The sequence below is a fragment of the Chiloscyllium punctatum genome, chromosome 26, assembly GCF_047496795.1.
Source record: "Chiloscyllium punctatum isolate Juve2018m chromosome 26, sChiPun1.3, whole genome shotgun sequence".
Taxonomy (NCBI): Eukaryota; Metazoa; Chordata; class Chondrichthyes; order Orectolobiformes; family Hemiscylliidae; genus Chiloscyllium; species Chiloscyllium punctatum.
This window is the reverse complement of record NC_092764.1, coordinates 70572903-70592054: the sequence shown is the minus strand read 5'-3', so window position 1 is coordinate 70592054 and position 19152 is coordinate 70572903. Positions and strand designations below refer to the sequence as shown.

At 42.3% G+C, this 19152-nt stretch overlaps 1 protein-coding gene across 1 annotated transcript in view; it reads left to right on the top strand.

Annotated features, from left to right (window-relative positions):
* LOC140453156 (lysosomal protective protein-like) overlaps nucleotides 1-19152 on the top strand; it is a 53218-nt gene that overhangs the window by 16070 nt on the left and 17996 nt on the right. The window contains exons 2-5 of the mRNA XM_072547605.1: nucleotides 4360-4471; nucleotides 14445-14582; nucleotides 15600-15758; nucleotides 16507-16598. Coding sequence (XP_072403706.1) covers nucleotides 4360-4471; nucleotides 14445-14582; nucleotides 15600-15758; nucleotides 16507-16598 — 501 coding nt within the window. The remainder of the gene's footprint in view (nucleotides 1-4359; nucleotides 4472-14444; nucleotides 14583-15599; nucleotides 15759-16506; nucleotides 16599-19152) is intronic.

Genomic DNA, 19152 nt, shown 5'->3' with positions numbered 1-19152 from the left:
CAGTTTCCTCATTTCCCCTTCCCCCCCACCTCACCCTAGTTCCAAACTTCCAGCTCAGCACTGTCCCCGTGACTTGTCCTACCTGCCTATCTTCTTTTCCACCTATCCACTCCACCCTTCCCCCACCCCCGACCTATCACCTTCATCCCCTCCCCCACTCACCCATTGTACTCTATGCTACTTTCTCCCCACCCCTACCCTCCTCTAGCTTATCTCTCCATGCTTCAGGCTCACTGCCTTTATTCCTGATGAAGGGCTTTTGCCCAAAACGTCGATTTCGCTGCTCGTTGGATGCTGCCTGAACTGCTGTACTCTTCCAGCACCACTAATCCAGTATGTGCTTTTCTAGCACCCACTCTCGACTCTGATCTCCAGCATCATCAGTCCTCACTTTCTTCCTGCCTTAAATACAAGTCTACTCTGGAGATCCAGGGGTATCTCATGTCTAGGGGACCTATTTAAAGATGGAGTCCTGATGTCTTTTGAACAGCTGCGTCAGAAATTCGGATTACCTAATGGAGACCTCTTTCGATAATTCCAAATTCGAGATTACATACAGAAGAAGACTACGTTATTAGATAGTCTTTATAAATCAGATAGAGAATGTAGAGTGCTATGGCCAATGGGGGTATCCTCCATCAATACTATTTATCATTTATTACATGATGAAGTATCGGGAGATATGGACAATCTGCTCAAAACATGGGATCAGGATTTGGGACCAGAAATCTCTATAGAAACGTGGAATGACATTTGGGAAAACGCCAGAAGAATCACCATCTACCACAGAACTCGGGCTATCCAGCTGAAGATACTTCATAGGGCCAATATAGTACTGGTTCGATTGGCAAAATTTAAGGCAGGAGCATCTCCAATTGTCCCAAATGTAAAATACTCTTGTACATTGCTTATGGACCTGTCATAAGATCCATAGACATTGGACTAAAGTAGCAAGCGCTCTGACAGAAATCTTAGGAACGGAAATTAGAGTGGACCCTGTATCTCTCCTTTTGGGCTTTTCGAACTTACCCTCCCTGGATGTACACGAGAAGAGATTATTTTTCTATTCTCTCTTTCTGTGCAAGGAAAAATATTTTGGTAAACTGGGTGGCTGAGGGCCCCCCTGGACTTTCAAATTGGCACAGATTAATTATGGAATGTATTCCTTTTGACTTCCTTATAAATATGGTGCACCGAAAGACCTTCTTGAATTACATAAATACAGATATTTCGGCTATCCTAACAAGGGCTTTTATTTAATTGAGATGGCGAACCTGGCTGGTCCAGGGCCCAAGAGGAATCCCGCACGAATACGGATTTTGTTACGATTTGACGTTAATACATTCCGAGCATGTATCTCACTACCCAATTTCTGTGTTATCTGTCGGTTTTTTAAAATCTTATTTGAATAATGTAAGAGGCTTAATTATACACTCTGGTTAGTTGTAGGTTAGATTAGTAGTTAGTTAATTTTTTTTTCTTGGTATTTTTCTTTTGTTAAATTTTGGTTATTATTTATTTAAGATTTAATTGTATATCAATGTTGATACTTTTTTTAATATTTTGTAAACTTGTAAAAATATGTTAAATTTTCAATAAAAATATCTATTAAAAAAAAGAAGTCTAATCTTTCTCAAAATTGTGCACAGTACTCCCAAGTGTGGTCTCTCTATGACCCAATTCAGTTGTAGCAAGACTTAATCCTTGAGCACCAACACCCTTGCAATAAAGGCTTGTTGTCTTTTTTTGTATTCATGGGATCTGGGCATTGCTGGCTGGGACTGCATTTATTGCCCACCCCCCAGGTGCCCTTGAGAAGCTGTTGATGAGTTGCCTTCTGAAGCACTGAGGTCCATTTGATATGGGTGTATCCACAATACTGTTGGGGAAGGAGTTTCAGGATTTTGACTAGTCAAAAGTGATATATTTTCAAGTCAGGTTGATTTCATGTCTTGGAGGGGAACATGCAGGGGTGGTTTTCATATATATCTGCTGCCCTTGTCCTTGTAGATGGTAATGGTGTGGGTTTAGAAGGTGCTGTCTCAGTGCATCTTATGAACAGTAAACACTTCTGCCACATTCGCTCCTTCCTCCACCACTAATACTCAGTAGCAGCAATCAAGCAGACTGCATTATCTTGGGTGGTGCCAAGCTTCTTGTGTTGTTGGAGCTGCACTAATTCAGGCAAGTAGGGAGTATTTATAGAATTTTATAAAATCATCATGAGAGGTTTAGATAAGGTGATTAACCAGGGTATTTTTTCCCCAGAGTAGGGGACTCCAAAACTAGAGGGCATGGGTTTAAGGTGAAAGGGGATAGATTTAAAAGGGATCTGCAGGGGAAACCTTTTCACGCAGAGGGTGGTGTATGTATGGAACAACCTGCCAGAGGAAGTGGTAGAGACAGGGACAATTAGAATATTTAAAAGACATGAACGGTTGGCAGGAATGGTTTAGAGGGATATGGACCAAACTCAGGCAAATGGGACTAGTCAGGTTTTGGGAAACCAAAATGTCTGTTTCAATGCTGTATGACTCTAAGACTTTCTATGACCTGAGTATTCCATCACACTTGTGCTTATAGATGGTGACCAGCCCTTGAGTTGGGAGGTGAGTTACTCACTGCAAAATTCCTACCCTCTGATTTGCTGTTGTAACCACAATACTCAGATTGTCAGTTCAGTTTTGGGCCAATGGTAACTCTCAGAATGTGGAGAGTGGGGGACTCTGTGATGGTAATGCCATTGAATGTTGAGATGATTCTTTAGATTCTCTGGGAACTGTCATTTGCCTGGCATTTGTATGGTGCAGATGTCACTTGCCACATCTCAGCCTAAGTCTGGACACTGTCCAATGGAAAATAGACTACTTTCTGTATCTGCAAATGGTGCTGAACATGATGCAATCATTAGTAAACATCCCCACTCCTGACCTAATGCTGGTGTTGGAGTCCTCACTGACTATATTTTTTTCATTTATTTGTATTTTATTTCTTTTCACCAATTTGGAGCTGTGCGTAGGAACCACAAGCTAAAGATGACTTTTGGACTGTGGGTAACTGCTTGTGTTAAAAGGAAAACAGATCACACAAGCTTTTGGTTATTCATGAGGCCAGACCTGGAAGTTATTTGCAGGGTGTTGTTTGATCTAGACACTTGGTAAATGGGGAAGAGCGTTATGTTTAAACAGACAGCAAAGAATGGCAATTAACAAAGGTCAGAATCTGAGAATTGGTTCCAGCGAGTCAGAAAAAGACCTTCTGCTCAAGCAGGTGGCAGTTATCGGATGGTGGTTACTGGCCTTCACTGAGGAGGTGTTAGTCTGTCAGAAAGTGGCCAGTTTGAATTGGGTTTTAGACTCTGATTTCTGTGAAAAGTAATGTGGTTGATGATAATACAGCATCAAGATTTGAAAACTCACTGTCTAACCTCCCACGAGCGGCTCCCAGTCTTCCATTTCTGAACTTGTAAGTTTCATTGCTGTTATCTGAGCCAACTGAAAACATGATCCTGATCAACAACTTCAGAAAATCAGCCAAGGAGCCATCATCTTTGCCTGTGGAACAATACATCATGAAAACCACTTCAACAGTTTGACCAGTTTTTGTTATTTTATTTATCCCGAAAGTGTGTCTGCCTGTGTGTCTTTTGCATGAATGGGACTGAAGCAAAGATTTTTGGGTTTATAGCGTAGACCAGTTAGATTACGTCATTTAATTTTCTTCTGCTAATCTTCCTCTTTTGTTAATGAATTGCTCAGTCTTTTATTTAAGATTCAAACTGTCTGGAATTGATTATCCACTGAGCCTGCGACCGGTTATTCACATGTCTGGTTAGGAATCATTGAGGTTAATTTTGAGGGACTATGACAGTTTAAATTTTACGATGTTATGAATGCAGAGATTGTAAGGCTGATTCAGCTGTCCGTCTCAGTGCCCTAACAACGGAGGGAAGGTTGTTAATGGAGCAGCTGATGATGGTTGGGCCATGGACACTAACCTAAAGAACTCTCAGCTTGCATTCCCACCTTTTTGTATTATCATCAAATGTAATTACTATGAAGTATAATGCTACAAATATTGGAAATCTGAAGAAGGAAAACTTCTGGAAATACTCTACTGATCTGGTCACATCTGTCGTGAGCAAAACTGCGTTAACATTTTGAGGTCAGATAAATTCAACTTCGTAAGAACAGTCTTATTTGACTGAGTGCATTAACTCTGTCTTCCTGTTCACAGATGCTTTCACATCTGTTAAATACATTGCAATGATATCGATTTTGGGAAGAAGTGAAACCCCTGTGCAGGATGTTACCAGAGTTCAACAGATTATGAAGTAAAATAGTGTTTTGTGTCTTGCAGGTTTGTGACATCTCAGCGAAACCCAGTCAAAGACCCTGTGGTCCTGTGGCTGAACGGTGGGCCTGGGTGCAGTTCCTTAGATGGATTCCTCTCTGAAAATGGACCTCTGCACGTAAGTATTTCTTTTACTGGAGGGTGAGGATTGAGATTCAGTGATGAATCATCTCAGGCAGAACAACAGCGTTAGCTTTAACTCTCGCTTAAGTTCCTGGTTCTGTCTTGACCTAGTGCCCAACCTACCAACCTCCCCCCCCCCCCCCCCCCCCCCCCCCCCACCCCCACCACCCCCACCACCCCCACTCCCCACCCCGTTCACCTCCCTGGGTACAAATTAGGGGTGAAAGTGCAATCTTCTGGTTAGTCTAGCTCACTGCCATCCAGGATTGTACATCCAGGAGCCAGATGTAGTTCATGGGGTTAATGGATTAAGGGGTATAGGGTGAAGTGGGAAAGGTGACTGAGTTGGATGATCAGCCATGATCATATTGAATGGCGGACCAGGCTCAAAGGGCTGAATGGCCTCGTGCTCCTGTTTTCTATGTTTTATTTATACTCGGCCATGGGGAAAGTGAGAATGGTGTTTTGGTATGAGGTGTGGGAACGTGCACGGAGTGTATCAGCAAGAGAGGGGAACACAGAGCTGCTGGAAGTTCCTTCTGGCCTTTTTGGGTACGGAATAGAGCTGAAATCTAGGCTCCACAGAGGCCGTGAGCTACGGTGGCCAACAGTGAGGTGCCTCTCAGTTTGACACCAAAAAAAATATTTTTTTTTTATTGGTCAGTGAGCAAGTTCGACTACTAAAATAAAATGTTGGAGAAGTGGGGTGCACAAGAGATAGTGTGAGATCCTGGCGTGCTCCCATGGTGTGTGGAGACCTAGAGATGGTTGTGAGTAGGTGTGAGGGGTGTTGGGCAGTATGGAGTTTGAGGGTCCACACTGTTAGTTGCATTCATTTTTGAGGTTCAATATAGAAAAAGAGAAGTTGTTGGAAACCACAGCAGGTCCCGCAGTGTCTGTGGAGGCGTCATCCCAGTCTTTCCCCCCCCCCCACCCCCCCCCCACCGAGTCAAAGTAAAACACTCGGAGACACAGTATAGTTTTACTTCCTTCATCTTTATTCTGGGCCCCGGAGGGAGAGCGAACAATCCCCCATGTGCACAGAGACATCAGTTCTCAGCCTCTGGAACAGCAGATTCACTTTCAGGGAGGAGCATCCAGATAAGGCAACATACATATTGATCAGGTGACCATTACAATCAGCGATCAGTGTCAATAGTAAAGATTAAGCCATCTGCTGTTAAACAAAGCATGTTCTTAACCTTGTTAACTGGCTTCACATAATGAATGCTTTTCACCTTGTTAAACTGACTTTACATACTGAATTCTTCTTCTTGTTAAATGGCTGTACATAATGAATGCTTTTCCACCTTGTTAGCCCATTACCCTTGCCTCCAGCACCCCATTGTTTACACTGCAAGATCTTACCTGATCAGAGTCCTGCTTAGCTGAACCTTTGTTTCACAAAACTCAAAACATAACTCTTTCCCTACCTGCTCATACCTTATACACATTCTCATTGCTGCCTTTTATATTTTCATGGTAACCACCTAGATGGCACTACCAGCTTTCATAACACTCTGACAGCCAGTTTTTAAGCCAGCTATTAACATACAGTATGCAATTATTATAATACCAAAAATTACTAGTCCATTACAGTAAATAGAATTTGAAGAATCCTCCCGTGTGGGGAAAAAGAATTCACCAGTAAAGTTCTTAAATCCACAATGCTTCGTGACCATTCCATTCCCTCCAAGTCACATGGAAATGAGCCAGTTCTCCAAAATCTCCTTCAGTAAAGACCAACCTGAAAACAAAATTCAGTCTGTCCTTCTGTGTCACTCCACGGAGAAATCTGAATTCTTCGATTTAGGGCAGTTAAATACTTAACAAAACTGATGAGGCTTCTGTCCTTGCAGAGATGCGTCAGATAGAGGATACCAGTGCATCGAAGTGTGCAGCAGCAGGCGCGGTGAATGCAGCACTCTTTGCTGCTCCTGCTCCCACTCTACTGTTAAATGTAACAAAGACAACTGGCTGGTTTGATGTTAGCTTGATCAGTGAACCATCATATCCCTTAAATGGCCAAAAGAAGAGGTAAAGCTCACGTGGTTTGATGTCCGTATGAAGGCTACTGACAAAAAGCGTACTGACCTCCTCTTCACTGTTAACTACTTCACTTTTCATGCTCATGACTGGAGAGCTGATTGGATCCGTTGGATCAGGTTATAGAGGGGCAGGCAGTGGTCTAAAGGCGTGCTTTACCTATGAATGGAGAAGGTCTAGAGGCGATATTAGCTGCTGGAAGTATCTATGCATTTCCCCTCTCATTCCTTCCTTACCAAGGTATGAAGGCAGTCACACACATAACAACACTAGTCATGATTTGGAGATGCTGGTGTTGGACTGGGGTGTACAAAGTTAAAAATCACACAACACCAGGTTATAGTCCAACAGGTTTAATTGGAAGCACTAGCTTTCGGAGCGTCGCTCCTTCATCAGGTGATTGTGGAGGACACGATTGTAAGCCACAGAATTTATAGCTATAAATTCTGTGTCTTACAATCGTGTCCTCCACTATCACCTGATGAAGGAGCGTTGCTCCGAAAGCTAGTGTGCTTCCAATTAAACCTGTTGGACTATAACCCGGTGTTGTGTGATTATTTTTTAACTTTTAACTACACTAAATTGCGTGTTTCAGCCTTATTTGAATTCTTAAAGCCTGTTACTCTGTTCACTATTTATGACGTTTTCAATTTTTATACAATTCATAAACTTTTAAGTTGTACTGCCTAAACAATTCAATCAATTATATACAACGACCAATGGTCCTAAAATCAAACCCTCAGATACCTCATTCAGGTTATTCAAAAATTATTTTCCTTTAACAAATTCAAACTTGGCTAATGCGAAATTCAGGAAATGTATTTCAAAAGTCTGGAACAGTAAGGAAACAACAATGTTTCCTGTACTTTAGCAATTGAAGAGACAGTTTTCGGTTCAGATTTAAATCTCAAATATTCGTGGGAAACAAATGCAGAATATTTTAAAATATGTTTTCCAAATGAAACTTCCCAAATAAAACAGTCAGAATTACAGTGGCAACTTTGGTAGGGATCAACATTTTTTGAATTTGCAATATGAAGGGAGCCGTTGAAGTCTCCGCAATAACGAACAAAACTGAAACAGCTCAGACTCCAGTTCTAATATTCTTTCAAATCTTAACATAACATCAAGCTCAAAATGCACATTTCCTTTTGTGAACACTCTGTATTAAAACACAGCAGCAAAGATATTATGATCGAATACTCTCGTCTGGCTCCAGCTTGACCACGGACCCAATTGGGTTTTTTTTAAACAGGTATTGTAGAATTTGAAACAAATCAGGGACTCCAGGCACTCGATCAATGTGTTTTAGGGTTACAAGTTCGATAATTTTAAAAAGGACATAATGTTGTACAATTTCAATATAAAAACAAAATCTGCCCCATTACATAGTCCACAAAACACACTGAATGGAGGTCCTGATTCAAACAAGACAAAACAGTTACTTAAAAGGATTTTCTGAGCCAGTATTTTAACAAACCAAAATTTTTAAACATCAAACACTCTCAGCATGGCACAACTTAGATTGAAACTTTCCTTTTTCAACCCAAGTATTAGGACAACCTTAATTTCAGCATTTCTCATATTTATTTTTTTTTTCATCCTCTCACCGAAATTACACTTCTAAAAAGAGAAAGTCCTCGCAGCAGACCACATAGTGCTGCAGTCCAAGCCACACTCTTCCCCAGAAGAAACATTTGCAGTGCCTCAAATTTCACCACGAGGAGACTTTAACCCCTTTCTCACTTCACTCCTCATGGGGGCTCGAATCTCAATTAAACAGAGAACTTGAATCCCACTTAAACACAGAGAGCTCGAATCTCAATTAGACACAGGGACATGAATCTCAATACAGCGCAGAGGATCTGAACCTCAATTAAACCCAGGGGGCTCCAACCCTAATACAGTGCAGAGGACTCGAACCTGAAATTAACCCACCCAGGGGACTTTAACCCCATTACAGCACAGGGGACTTGAACCCAGGAAACTCTAACCCCAATTAACCCAATATAGCACAGAGGACTTGAAACTCTGTTTGTCAGTGTCTTTGCGAAACTGTTTCTCTCGACTGAACTAATTATTGTTTGAGGAGTCTGTAGAATAGAGCACGATCGAACGAGAGGACCATTTTTGACATACCTGAATATCACGAGGGGCCAGGGTTTAAAATCTTACCTTGTGGACCCGCCCGTCTCCAGATATTAATGTTCTGGGTGATCGCTGACACCTTCCAATCTTAACTATTTGTTTGGATCCTGCTGACAACACCAATATTGTCATCCCACTTACCACCACCCCCCCCCCAGTCGAAGTAAACTGCTCATAGACACCGTATAGTTTAAGCTCCTTCATCTTTATTCCGGGCCCTGGAGTGAGAGAGAACGATCGCACATGTGCACAGAGACATGGGTTCTCAGTCTTCTCTGGAACAGCGGATTCTTAATGAATTATACAGTCGCTTTCAGGGAGGAGCATCCAGATAAGGCAACATACATATTGATCAGGTGACCATTACAACCAGCGAGTGTCAATAGTAAAGATTAAGCCATCTGTTGTTACGCAATGAATGGTCTTAACCTTGTTAACTGGCTTCACATAATGAATACTTTTCACCTGGTTAACTGAACTTACATACTGAATGCTTCATCTTGTTAAATGGCTTTACATAAGGAATGCTTTTCCACCTTGTTAAACCCACAATCCTTGCCTCCAGCACCCCATTGTTTACTGCAAGTCCTTACCTGATCTGAGTCACGCTTAGCTGAACCTTTTGTTTCTTTCCCTCCCTGCTCATACCTTACACACATTTTCAGAGATAAAGCAGAGTTAACATTTCAGTCCAACGACCCTTCATCAAATCTGCTTTCTCTCAACAGATGCTGCCAGTCCAGCTGTGTTTTTCCAGAAATTACTGTTTTTGTTTCTGATTTCCAGCATCCTCAGGTCTTTATATTGAACCTCAAAACATACAGGTAGAAGGTATTGGTTGGATGGGTCCTTGAACACACATAAAAAGATACTTGCTAACAGAGGCGTGGAATCACAAGAGCTATCTATAATAGAAAAGTTGAGATTCTGAGGAGAGAATATAGGAAGCTAGGCAGGAATTTAAAAAGCAGGTCCTTGAGGGTAGTAATATCTGGATTACTTCCAGTGTCACGAGTTAGTGAGGGTAGGAATGGAGGATAAGCAGATGAATGCCTGGCTGAGGAGCTGGTGCAGGAGAGAAGGATTCACACTTTTGGATCTTTTGGGATCTCTTCTTGGGTCGAAGTGACTTGTATAAGAAGGATGGATCTCACCTGAATTGGAAGGGGACTAATATATTGGCAGGGAGATTTGCTAGACCTGCTTGGGAGGATTTAAACGAGTAAGGGCAGGAGGGTACCCAGGGAAATAAGTGAGGAAAGTGATCAGTCTGGGACTGGTATAGTTAGGGGAAAAACAGTAGGTAAAGCAGGACAGGCAGGAACAAAGTAGAGAATGAGATAGGACTGATAAACTAAATTAAACTGCATGTATTTTGATGCAAGAGGCCTGACAGGGAAGGCAGATGAACTCAGGGAATGTTAGGAAAATGGACTGGGATATCATAGCAATTACAGAGACTTGATGTTCCAGGGTATTGGTACTATAGGAAGGATCATGGGGTGGGGGGGCAAGAGAGGAGGGATAGTGGCATTTTTGATTAGGAATAACATTTATAGCTGTATTTGCGGAGGAATTTCCTGGGGCTATGTCCAGGGAAGTTATTTTGGTGGAACTGAGAAATAAGAAAGGGCTGATCACCTTATTGGGATTGTACCATCAACTCCTCCCCATGCCCCCCGCCCAATAGTCAGTGAGAAACAAATTTGTAAGGAGATCTCTGTTATCTATAAGAATACAGAGGAACCTCCTTGTCTGATGGACAAGGGTGGGGAATATTTTGTTCTGTTAATTGATTTCTGGATAATTGAATGCTGGATAACATAGCTCAGCCTCGCATTGGGACCTTGTGATCTTGCCGGATAGTCCGATATTCAGTTAATCGAATTCCAGATAATTGAAGTTCCTCTGTAATAGGGTGGTTATGGGAAGGGGTGTTAATTTTCCAAAATTAGACTGGGACTACCATAGTGTTAAGGGTTTAGATGGAGAGGAATTTTAAGTGTGTACAAGAAAATTTTCTGATTCAGTATGTGGAAAAATTAGAGGAGCTGGGATACAGTCTTGACCAGATCAAGATTGATGAAGTTGATGTGCTAGAAATTTTGGAAAACATTAAGATCGATAAGTCTCCAGGGCCAGATCAGATTTATCCCAGGTTGCTCCGGGAAGCGAGGATATTTGCTTCCTCACTCTCCAAAGGAGTCGTACCGGAGGATTGGAAGGAGGCGAATGTTGTTCCTCATTTCAAGAAGGGAATAGGGAAATCCCTGGCAATTACAAACCAGTCAGTCTTACATCTGTGGTCAGCAAAGTTTTGGAAAGAATTCTGAGGGACAGGATTTATGACTATTTGGCAAAGCATAGTGTGATTAATGGAATTAGCATGGCTTTGTGAGGGGCAGGTCATGCCTCACAAATCTTATTGAGTTCTTTGAGGAGGTGTCAAGACAGGTCGATGATGGTAGTGTATATTGTCTTCAGCAAGGCATTTGATAAGATTCCCCATGGTAGGCTCATTCATAAAGTTAGGAAGTATGGGATACAGGGAGATTTGGCTGTCAGGATTCAGAATTGGTTGGCTGACAGAAGGCAGACAGTGGTTGTAGATGGAAAGTATTCTGCCTGGAGGTCAGTGTTGAGTGGTGTCCCACAGGGCTCTGTTCTTGGGCCTCTGCTCTTTGCAGATTTTATAAATGACTTGGATGAGGAGGTTGAGGGGTGGGTTAGTAAGTTTGCAGGTGACACTAAAGTTGGAGGTGTTGTTGATAGTATCGAGGGCTATTGCAGCATGACATAGACAGGATGCAGAGCTGGGCTGAGAAATGGTAGATGGAATTCAGCCTAGATAAATGCGAAGTGATGCATTTTGGAAGGTCGAAATTGAATGCTGAATATAGGATTAAAGACAGGATTCTTGGCAGTGTGGAGGAACAGAGGGATCTGGGTGTGCAAGTACATAGATCCCTCAAATTGGATAGGGTTGTTAAGAAAGTATATGGTGTTTTGGCTTTCGTTAACAGGGGGTTCGAGTTTAAGAGTTGCGAGGTTTTGCTACAGCTCGACAAGTCGCTGGTGAGACCACACTTGGAATATTCTGTCCAGTTCTGGTCGCCTTACTATAGGAAAGATACAGAAGCTTTGGAAAGGGTACAAAGGAGGTTTACCAGGATGCTGCCTGGACTGGAGGGCTTGCCTTATGAAGAAAGGTTGAATAAGCTCGGACTTTTCTCTCTGGAGAGAAGGAGGAAGAAAGGAGACCTGATTGAGGAGTACAAAATAATGAGAGGAATAGATAGAGTCAATAGCCAGAGACTTTTCTCCAGGGCAGGATTGACTGGTACGAGAAGTCATAGTTTGAAGATATTAGGGGAAAGGTATAAAGGAAATGTAGGTTCTGTATGCAGAGAGTTGTGAATGCATGGAATGTGTTGCCAGCGGTGGTGGTGGAAGCAGAGTCATTAGGGATATTTAAGCGACTGCTGGACATGCACATGGATAGCAGTGAGTTGAGGGGTGCGTAGGTTAAGTTACTATATTTGACATTAGGATTAAATTATGGCACAACATTGTGGGCCAAAGGGCCTGTTCTGTGCTGTGCTTTTCTATGTTCTATATACCTACTAGAGAAGGTGCAAAACTTGATTTACTCTTGAGAAAGAAGGCAGGGCAGGTGACTGAGGTATCAGTTGGGGAACACTTTGGGGGCAGTGACTATTTCTATTAGATTTAAAATGATGATTGAAAAGGATAGACTGGATCTAAAAATTAAAGTTCTAAATTGAAGGAAGGCTAATTTTGATAGTGTGAGGCAAGAACTTTCAAAAGTTGATTGGGGTGGATGTTCGCAGGTAAAGGGATGGCTGGAAAATGGGAAGGCTTCAGAAATGAGATAAAGTATATTCCTGTCAGGGTGAAAGGAAAGGCTGGTAGGTATAGGGAATGATGGATGACCAGAGGAATTGACGTTTTGGTCAAGAATAACAAGGAAGCATATGTCAGGTATTGACAGCAGAGATCGAGTGAATCCTTAGAGTATAAAGGCAGTAGGAGTATACTTCAGAGGGAAATCAGGAGGGCAAAAAGGGGACATGAGATAGCTTTGGAAATTAGGATTAAGGAGAATCCAAAAGGATTTTACAATACACTAAAGACAAAAGGATAACTAGGAAGAGAATAGAGGCATGTAAAGATCAGCAAGGCTGTCTGTGTGGAACCGCAGGAGATTAATAGTTTGCATTAGAGTTCACTGTGGAGAAGTATGTGGAAGATAGAGCACCTGGGAAAATAAATAGTGATATTTTGAAAAATGTTCATGTTACAGAGGAGGAGATGCAAGATGTCCTTAAAAAGCATAAAGGTGGATAAATCCCCAAGACCTGATCAGGTGTGCCCTAGAATTCTGTGGGTAGCTAGGCATGAGATTGCTGGGCCCTTTGCTGAGATATTTGTATCATCGATAGCCATGGATGAAGTGCCGGAAGTTTGGATATTGGCTAAATGTGATGCCATTATTTAAGAAAGGTGCTAAGGAAAAGCCAGGAAACTACAGACCGGTGAGCCTGGTATCAGTGGTGGGCAAGGGAATCCTGAGGGACCGGATTTACATGTATTTGGAAAAGCAAGGACTCATTAGGGATAGTCAACATGGCTTTGTGTGTGGGAAATCATGTCTCACAAACTTGATAGTTTTTTGAAGAAGTAACAGAGGATTGATGAGGGCAGAGTGGTGGACGTGATCTATATGGACTTTAGTAAGGCATTCGACAAGGTTCCACATTGGAGACTGGTTTGCAAGGTGAGATTATATGGAATACAGGGAGAACTAGCCATTTGGATACAGAACTGGTTCAGAAGTAGAAGACAGAGGGTTGCTTTTCAGACTGGAAGCTTGTGACCAGCAGTGTGCCACAAGGATAGGTGCTAGATCCACTGCTTTTTGTCATTTGTATAATTGATTTGGATTTGAACATAGGAGGTATGGTTAGTAAGTTTTACAGATGATGCTGAAATTGGAGGTGCCATGGACAGTGAAGAAAGTTTCCTCCAGAGAACAACGGGATCTTGATCAGATGGGCCAACGGGCTGAGGAGTGGCAGACGGAGTTTAGTTTAGATAAATGCGAGGTGCTGCATTTTGAAAAGGCAAGTCAGGGCAGGACTTAGACACTTAATGATAAGGTCCCTGGGAGTGTTGCTGAACAAAGAGACCTTGGATTGCAGGTTCATAGCTCCTTGAAAGTGGAGTCGCAGATAGATAAGATAGTGAAGAAGGCGTTTAGTATGCTTTCCTTTATTGGTCAGTGCATTGAGTATCGGCATTAGGAGGTCACATTGTGGCTGAAGAAGATGTTGGGTGAGGTCACTATTAGAATACCATGTGCAATTCTCGTCTCCTTCCTATCAGAAGGACGTTGTGGAACTTGAAAGAGTTCAGAAAAGATTTACATAGGGAGAGGCTGAATAAGCTGGGGCTATTTTCCCTGGAGTGTTGGGGGCTGACGATGAGCTGCCAGAGGAAGGTCATTCAACATTTAAAAGGCATCTGGATTGGTATATGAATGAAAAGGGTTTAGAAGGATATGGGCCAAATGCTGGCAAATGGGACTGGATTTATTTAGCATATCTGGTCGGCATGGATACATTGGAATTAAGTGCCTGTTTCTGTGCTGTACATCTCTGATTCTATGACTAACTGGCCAATAGGAAGATAACATGCATAGTGGAATTGGTTACTATAGATCCAGGTCACTGACTCCTCTGTGTTACTTCCAGGTGAATGATGATGGCAGCACACTCTACATCAATAAATACAGCTGGAATAAAGTGGCCAATGTTCTCTACCTGGAGTCCCCGGCCGGAGTTGGTTTCTCCTACTCGGATGATCAAAACTATGCCACCAACGATGATGAGGTATTGTGCCCAACCTGACTCCTCTGTTAGGCCCTGCCAGATGGTACCAGCTGTTTACTGGGGGCTGGGAATCTCTGTGGCACTCTATCCTGATGTATTACTCCATTGACACTGCTCCCTTTACAACCACACTTTGCTTTTCTAGCTCCAATGTTCAAAACTCTGCCCTCCTTCCCATCAACTTTGATCCCTATTTTATGCCTTCTTGCTTTTTGTGTTCTGAAGATGTGTCACTGGATTCAAAATATTAACTCTGTTTTCTCTTCACAGATGCTGCCAGACCTCCTGAGCTTCTCCATAAATTTCTATTTTTATTTGATTCCGAGCACTAGCTTGTAATAATTCAGAGAGGTTTCTGACACTTGGGACAGATAAAATCTTGTGGATGTGTTGTTGTCAATTGTGGTGTTCTGTAGCTGAGGACATTTTTAATTATGGGATAAAAAGTTTGTATTTCAATAGCACTTTTCACAACCTCAAGACACCCAAAATGCTTCAGAATCAAACCAGGAGTTTGAAGCGTTGCCATTCTTGTACCATTGGAAATATGGCAGTGACTTTAGGTAAACGAAGTTCCCATAATAACCAGATCATCTTTGTTGTAATGTTGATTGAGGAATAAATATCTTGCTGGTCTTTGAGATACTGCCATGGATCTCTTACTTACATTTCAGAGACTAGAGAGGTCTTGGTTTAACATCACCTCTGAAAGGCAACACTTCTGACAGTGCAGCATTCCCTCAATTCTGATGCCAGGAGTTTCTACCTGGATTGTTCACCAAAGTCTTGCAAGTGAGACTTGAACCCACACCTCCTGAATTGGAGGCAAAAGTACTGAATGAGCCACAGCTGAAAATCAGAATGTCTTGGGACATGAATGAAATATGTCTTGGTGTTTTAAGGGCAACGAACAGCCCTGAGCTCAGACCAGTGAGTGACTAGTTTTCCAGTTCACCTGGGTTCTTCACCCTGTGGGAAACACAGCACTAAGCCCTGATCTTCTCCCCACTTTGCTAGGTTGCAGAAAACAATTACCTGGCCCTGCAGGATTTCTTCAGTAAGTTCCCCAACTTCACAAGCAATGATTTCTACATCTTTGGGGAAAGCTATGGAGGCATCTATACACCGACCCTGAGCCTGAAGATTGTGAATGGACCGACTAAGATTAACTTCAAGGTATTTTGCAATTCCTTCTGCTGTAGACTTGTATCTGTCTCTTTTGGTTCCCCAGCCCTGTCTTCCTCTAGCTGTCATTGTTGGATGGAGAGTCTCCATTGTAATCAAGAATACTAACCTTACCCCTATACTCTGAACATGAGACTGAAGCATTAGTGAAAGGGGTGTTAATGTGAAAAATAAGGACCCTGTATTTCATATTTTATCACACCATCCCAAAGAGCCTTTCAGCCACTGAGCTATTGATTAAGTGTAACCATTATTGTAATATAGGATATACAGCAGCCAATTTGGGCACAGGGAGCTATCACCAATGTTGTAATGGCTGGAGAAATCTGATTTCTCTCGGGGGAAAATTATCCAGAACATAATGGCAAACTACCCAGCTGTACTTTTGGAAAAAAAATATGGCGGGATCTCTCATCGCCACCTGAGAGGACAAAGCAGAGACTAGGCTTATTGCTTCTTCACACTCCTCTGTGGTGAAGAATTCCCTTCGTTGTGTTAGCAATGTCAGATTTCAGTTTTGTTCTCCCAGTGGGAATCAAGCCCACTGTGCTCTGGCCTGGGGTGAGAATGGTCCTTATTAGCTGCAGTGATTCCATGTGTTGGAGGTCAGGCACAGTGGGAAACAGCCAATGCCTGGTGTACAGTGAATACCAACACTTGATGTGGTGAAGTAAGTTATCAGGGTGGAATGTGGGCAGGAGCCAAGCTTGTTGTGGTGAAACTATGTACTGTGTTCTAGGGCTTTGCAGTTGGGAATGGACTAAGCAGCTTATATTATAATGACCAGTCACTCGTCTACTTTGGATATTACCATGGACTCTTTGGGGACACGTGAGTATTAAACTGAGCATATTAAATCACAGTGCGTGGTCGGTCTAAAACAGGTGACCACTCTCACCCAGTCTGAAATGTTGCACAGACCAGGCTTGACCTGTTCAGTTGGACAACCTGTTCCATTGAAGGAGCCAGGCTTCCATTTCTCAGCACTGTCACCTCCTGGAGACTGTGTTGGTGAAATGCTTAATGGACTGGCTGCTGCCATTGCAGGTTACTTCTGCTGGTCATTGAAGATTGTTCAGAGGCCGCTATAAATCCATTTTCCTAGTGATGTCTGTCTGAGGAACCTGACTTATATATTTTGTTCAGTCTGAAGAACGATCATTTACCACTACAGCTTCCTGTCACTCAGCCACTTTGTATCCATGTTGTCACTGTCCTTTTTGCTCTGACTTTGTGAAAGATATAAAGGAACATGTCTGATGAAAAATACAGGCAATGCAAAAGTTATAGAACACCTGCGATGGAGAACTTAAAATTACCTTAAAATATGCACTAGAATAGTTGTTGGCTTGTGAAGATTTCCAAGTGTTTGTTTAGGAAAAAATTCTACAGCAGTATGTGCCTTTCCAATTTCAATAGGACTGAAAAGGGAAAATTGTTAACCGGGAAGAGAATCCAAAGGTGCCTACAGAAATATAAATGAGTGAGTGAAAAAAGGAGGTCTGGGACTGATTAGGGACTAAATGGAGATTAGTGTGTGGGTATGATTGGGGTTTTAATTATCTTTGCATTGTCTTTACCAGGCAAGAAGATACAGTCTGTGTGATGAAGGGAGAGGTAGTTTAGACACTTGTCTTGTGAACAGAGGTTAAGCAGGTTGGGAGTCTACTTACTGGAGTTTAGAAGAATGTGTGAGAGATGATCTCCCTGAAACACACAGGATTCTTCAGGGCATTGACAGGTTAAATGCTGAGAGGTTGGTACCCCTCACAAGAGAGACTAGAACTACAGGGCATAGCCTGAGAATAAAGGGGCCCCAATTTAAGACTGAGATGAGAAGTGATATTTTTAAGGGTTAAGTCTTTGGAACTCCTTGTCACAGAGAATTATGGGGATAGAGTCCTTGTGTATATTCAAGGCTGAGATAGATAGATAGATTCCTGTTCAATCTGGGAATCAAGGTTATGGGGAAGACACCCACAGGAAAGTAAATGTGAGGAATGTCAGATCAGCCAAGGTCCCCTGAATGGCAGAGCAGGCTTGAGGGGTCAAACAGCCTCTTCGTTTCTTCTTGCCTTATGGTCTAAGGGTTTAAGTTGGATATGGAGGAGCTATCTTTGGTCGGCATGGACCAATTTGGGCAAAAGGGCCTGTCTCCATGCTGTAGGACTCGATGGTCCTATCAGGCTGCCTAATTTTGATAGGTCACCAGAGCTGGTTTTGAAGGATAATGAGGGAAGCCAGGATGGAAAATGTAAAAGACTAAAGATTTGTAAATATCTTTCCAAAAGAAAGTGTCAAGGTAAGCCCAGAAGGTACAGGTCAGTCAATTTAACTTTTGTGTTGGGGAAGCTTCTAGAAACAATCATTCAGAGCAAATGTAATTGTCACTTGGGTTAATGTTAAGTATGGAAACCCAGCACTGATATATTAAGAGAAATCATGTTTAGCTAAATGGATTGAGCTTTTCAATTGAGTGACAGACAGATGATGATAGTAATGCATTTCATGCAATATATACTAACATCCAAATAATGTTTGATACAATGCCGCATAACAAACTTGGGAAAAGAGTTATAATAAAAGATAGTAGCAACATTGATTCAAAATTGGCTGAATGACAGAACAACCAGTAGTGGTTAATAGTTGTTTCTTGGACTGGTGGGAGGTTTGTAATGGAACACCCCAGGAGTTGGTAATAGGGCCCCTGCTTTCCCTGATGTATTGTAACGACCAACACGAGACTGTGCAGGGCACAAATTCAACATTTGCCAGCCATGCAAAACAGTAGTGAGAGTCATTTTGGTTGGAAAAATGCCGAGGGACCATATAAAATAAATGGTTCTATTCCAAAGGGATTGCAAGAGCTGACAAACCTGGGCATATGAGTTATTGAAAGATGGCAAGGTAGGTTGAGTGAAGTTAATGAAGCATGCAGCATTTTTGAGAACTAAATACTTAAGAGTAGAAAAGCAAGGAAGTTATATTAAGCCTGCATAAAAGACCGCAACTGGAATACTATATTCAGTTCTGGGTGTTCTGCCACCATCATACAGGCTTTTGTCTCTAGCCGGCAATGCTGTGCTGAAGGGGATTGACAATGGGGGAGAAAAGGTTCCTCATGCAGGGCAATTCAGCACACAAGATCTAGGATAAGGGGCAGCAGATTTAAAACAGAAATGAAGAGAAATTACTTCTGTGTGGATGCTGAGACATTGAGTAAATTTGAGGCGAGAGAGTTTAAATGGGTAGTGGATTGAAGGGTGATGGAGAGCAGGCAGGAAAGTGGAGTCGAGGCCACGATGAGATCAGCCTTGATTGTATCAAATGGAGCAGCTGGAGGGGCTGAATGGGCTACATATTCTCCTTGTTCCTCTTGATGCTG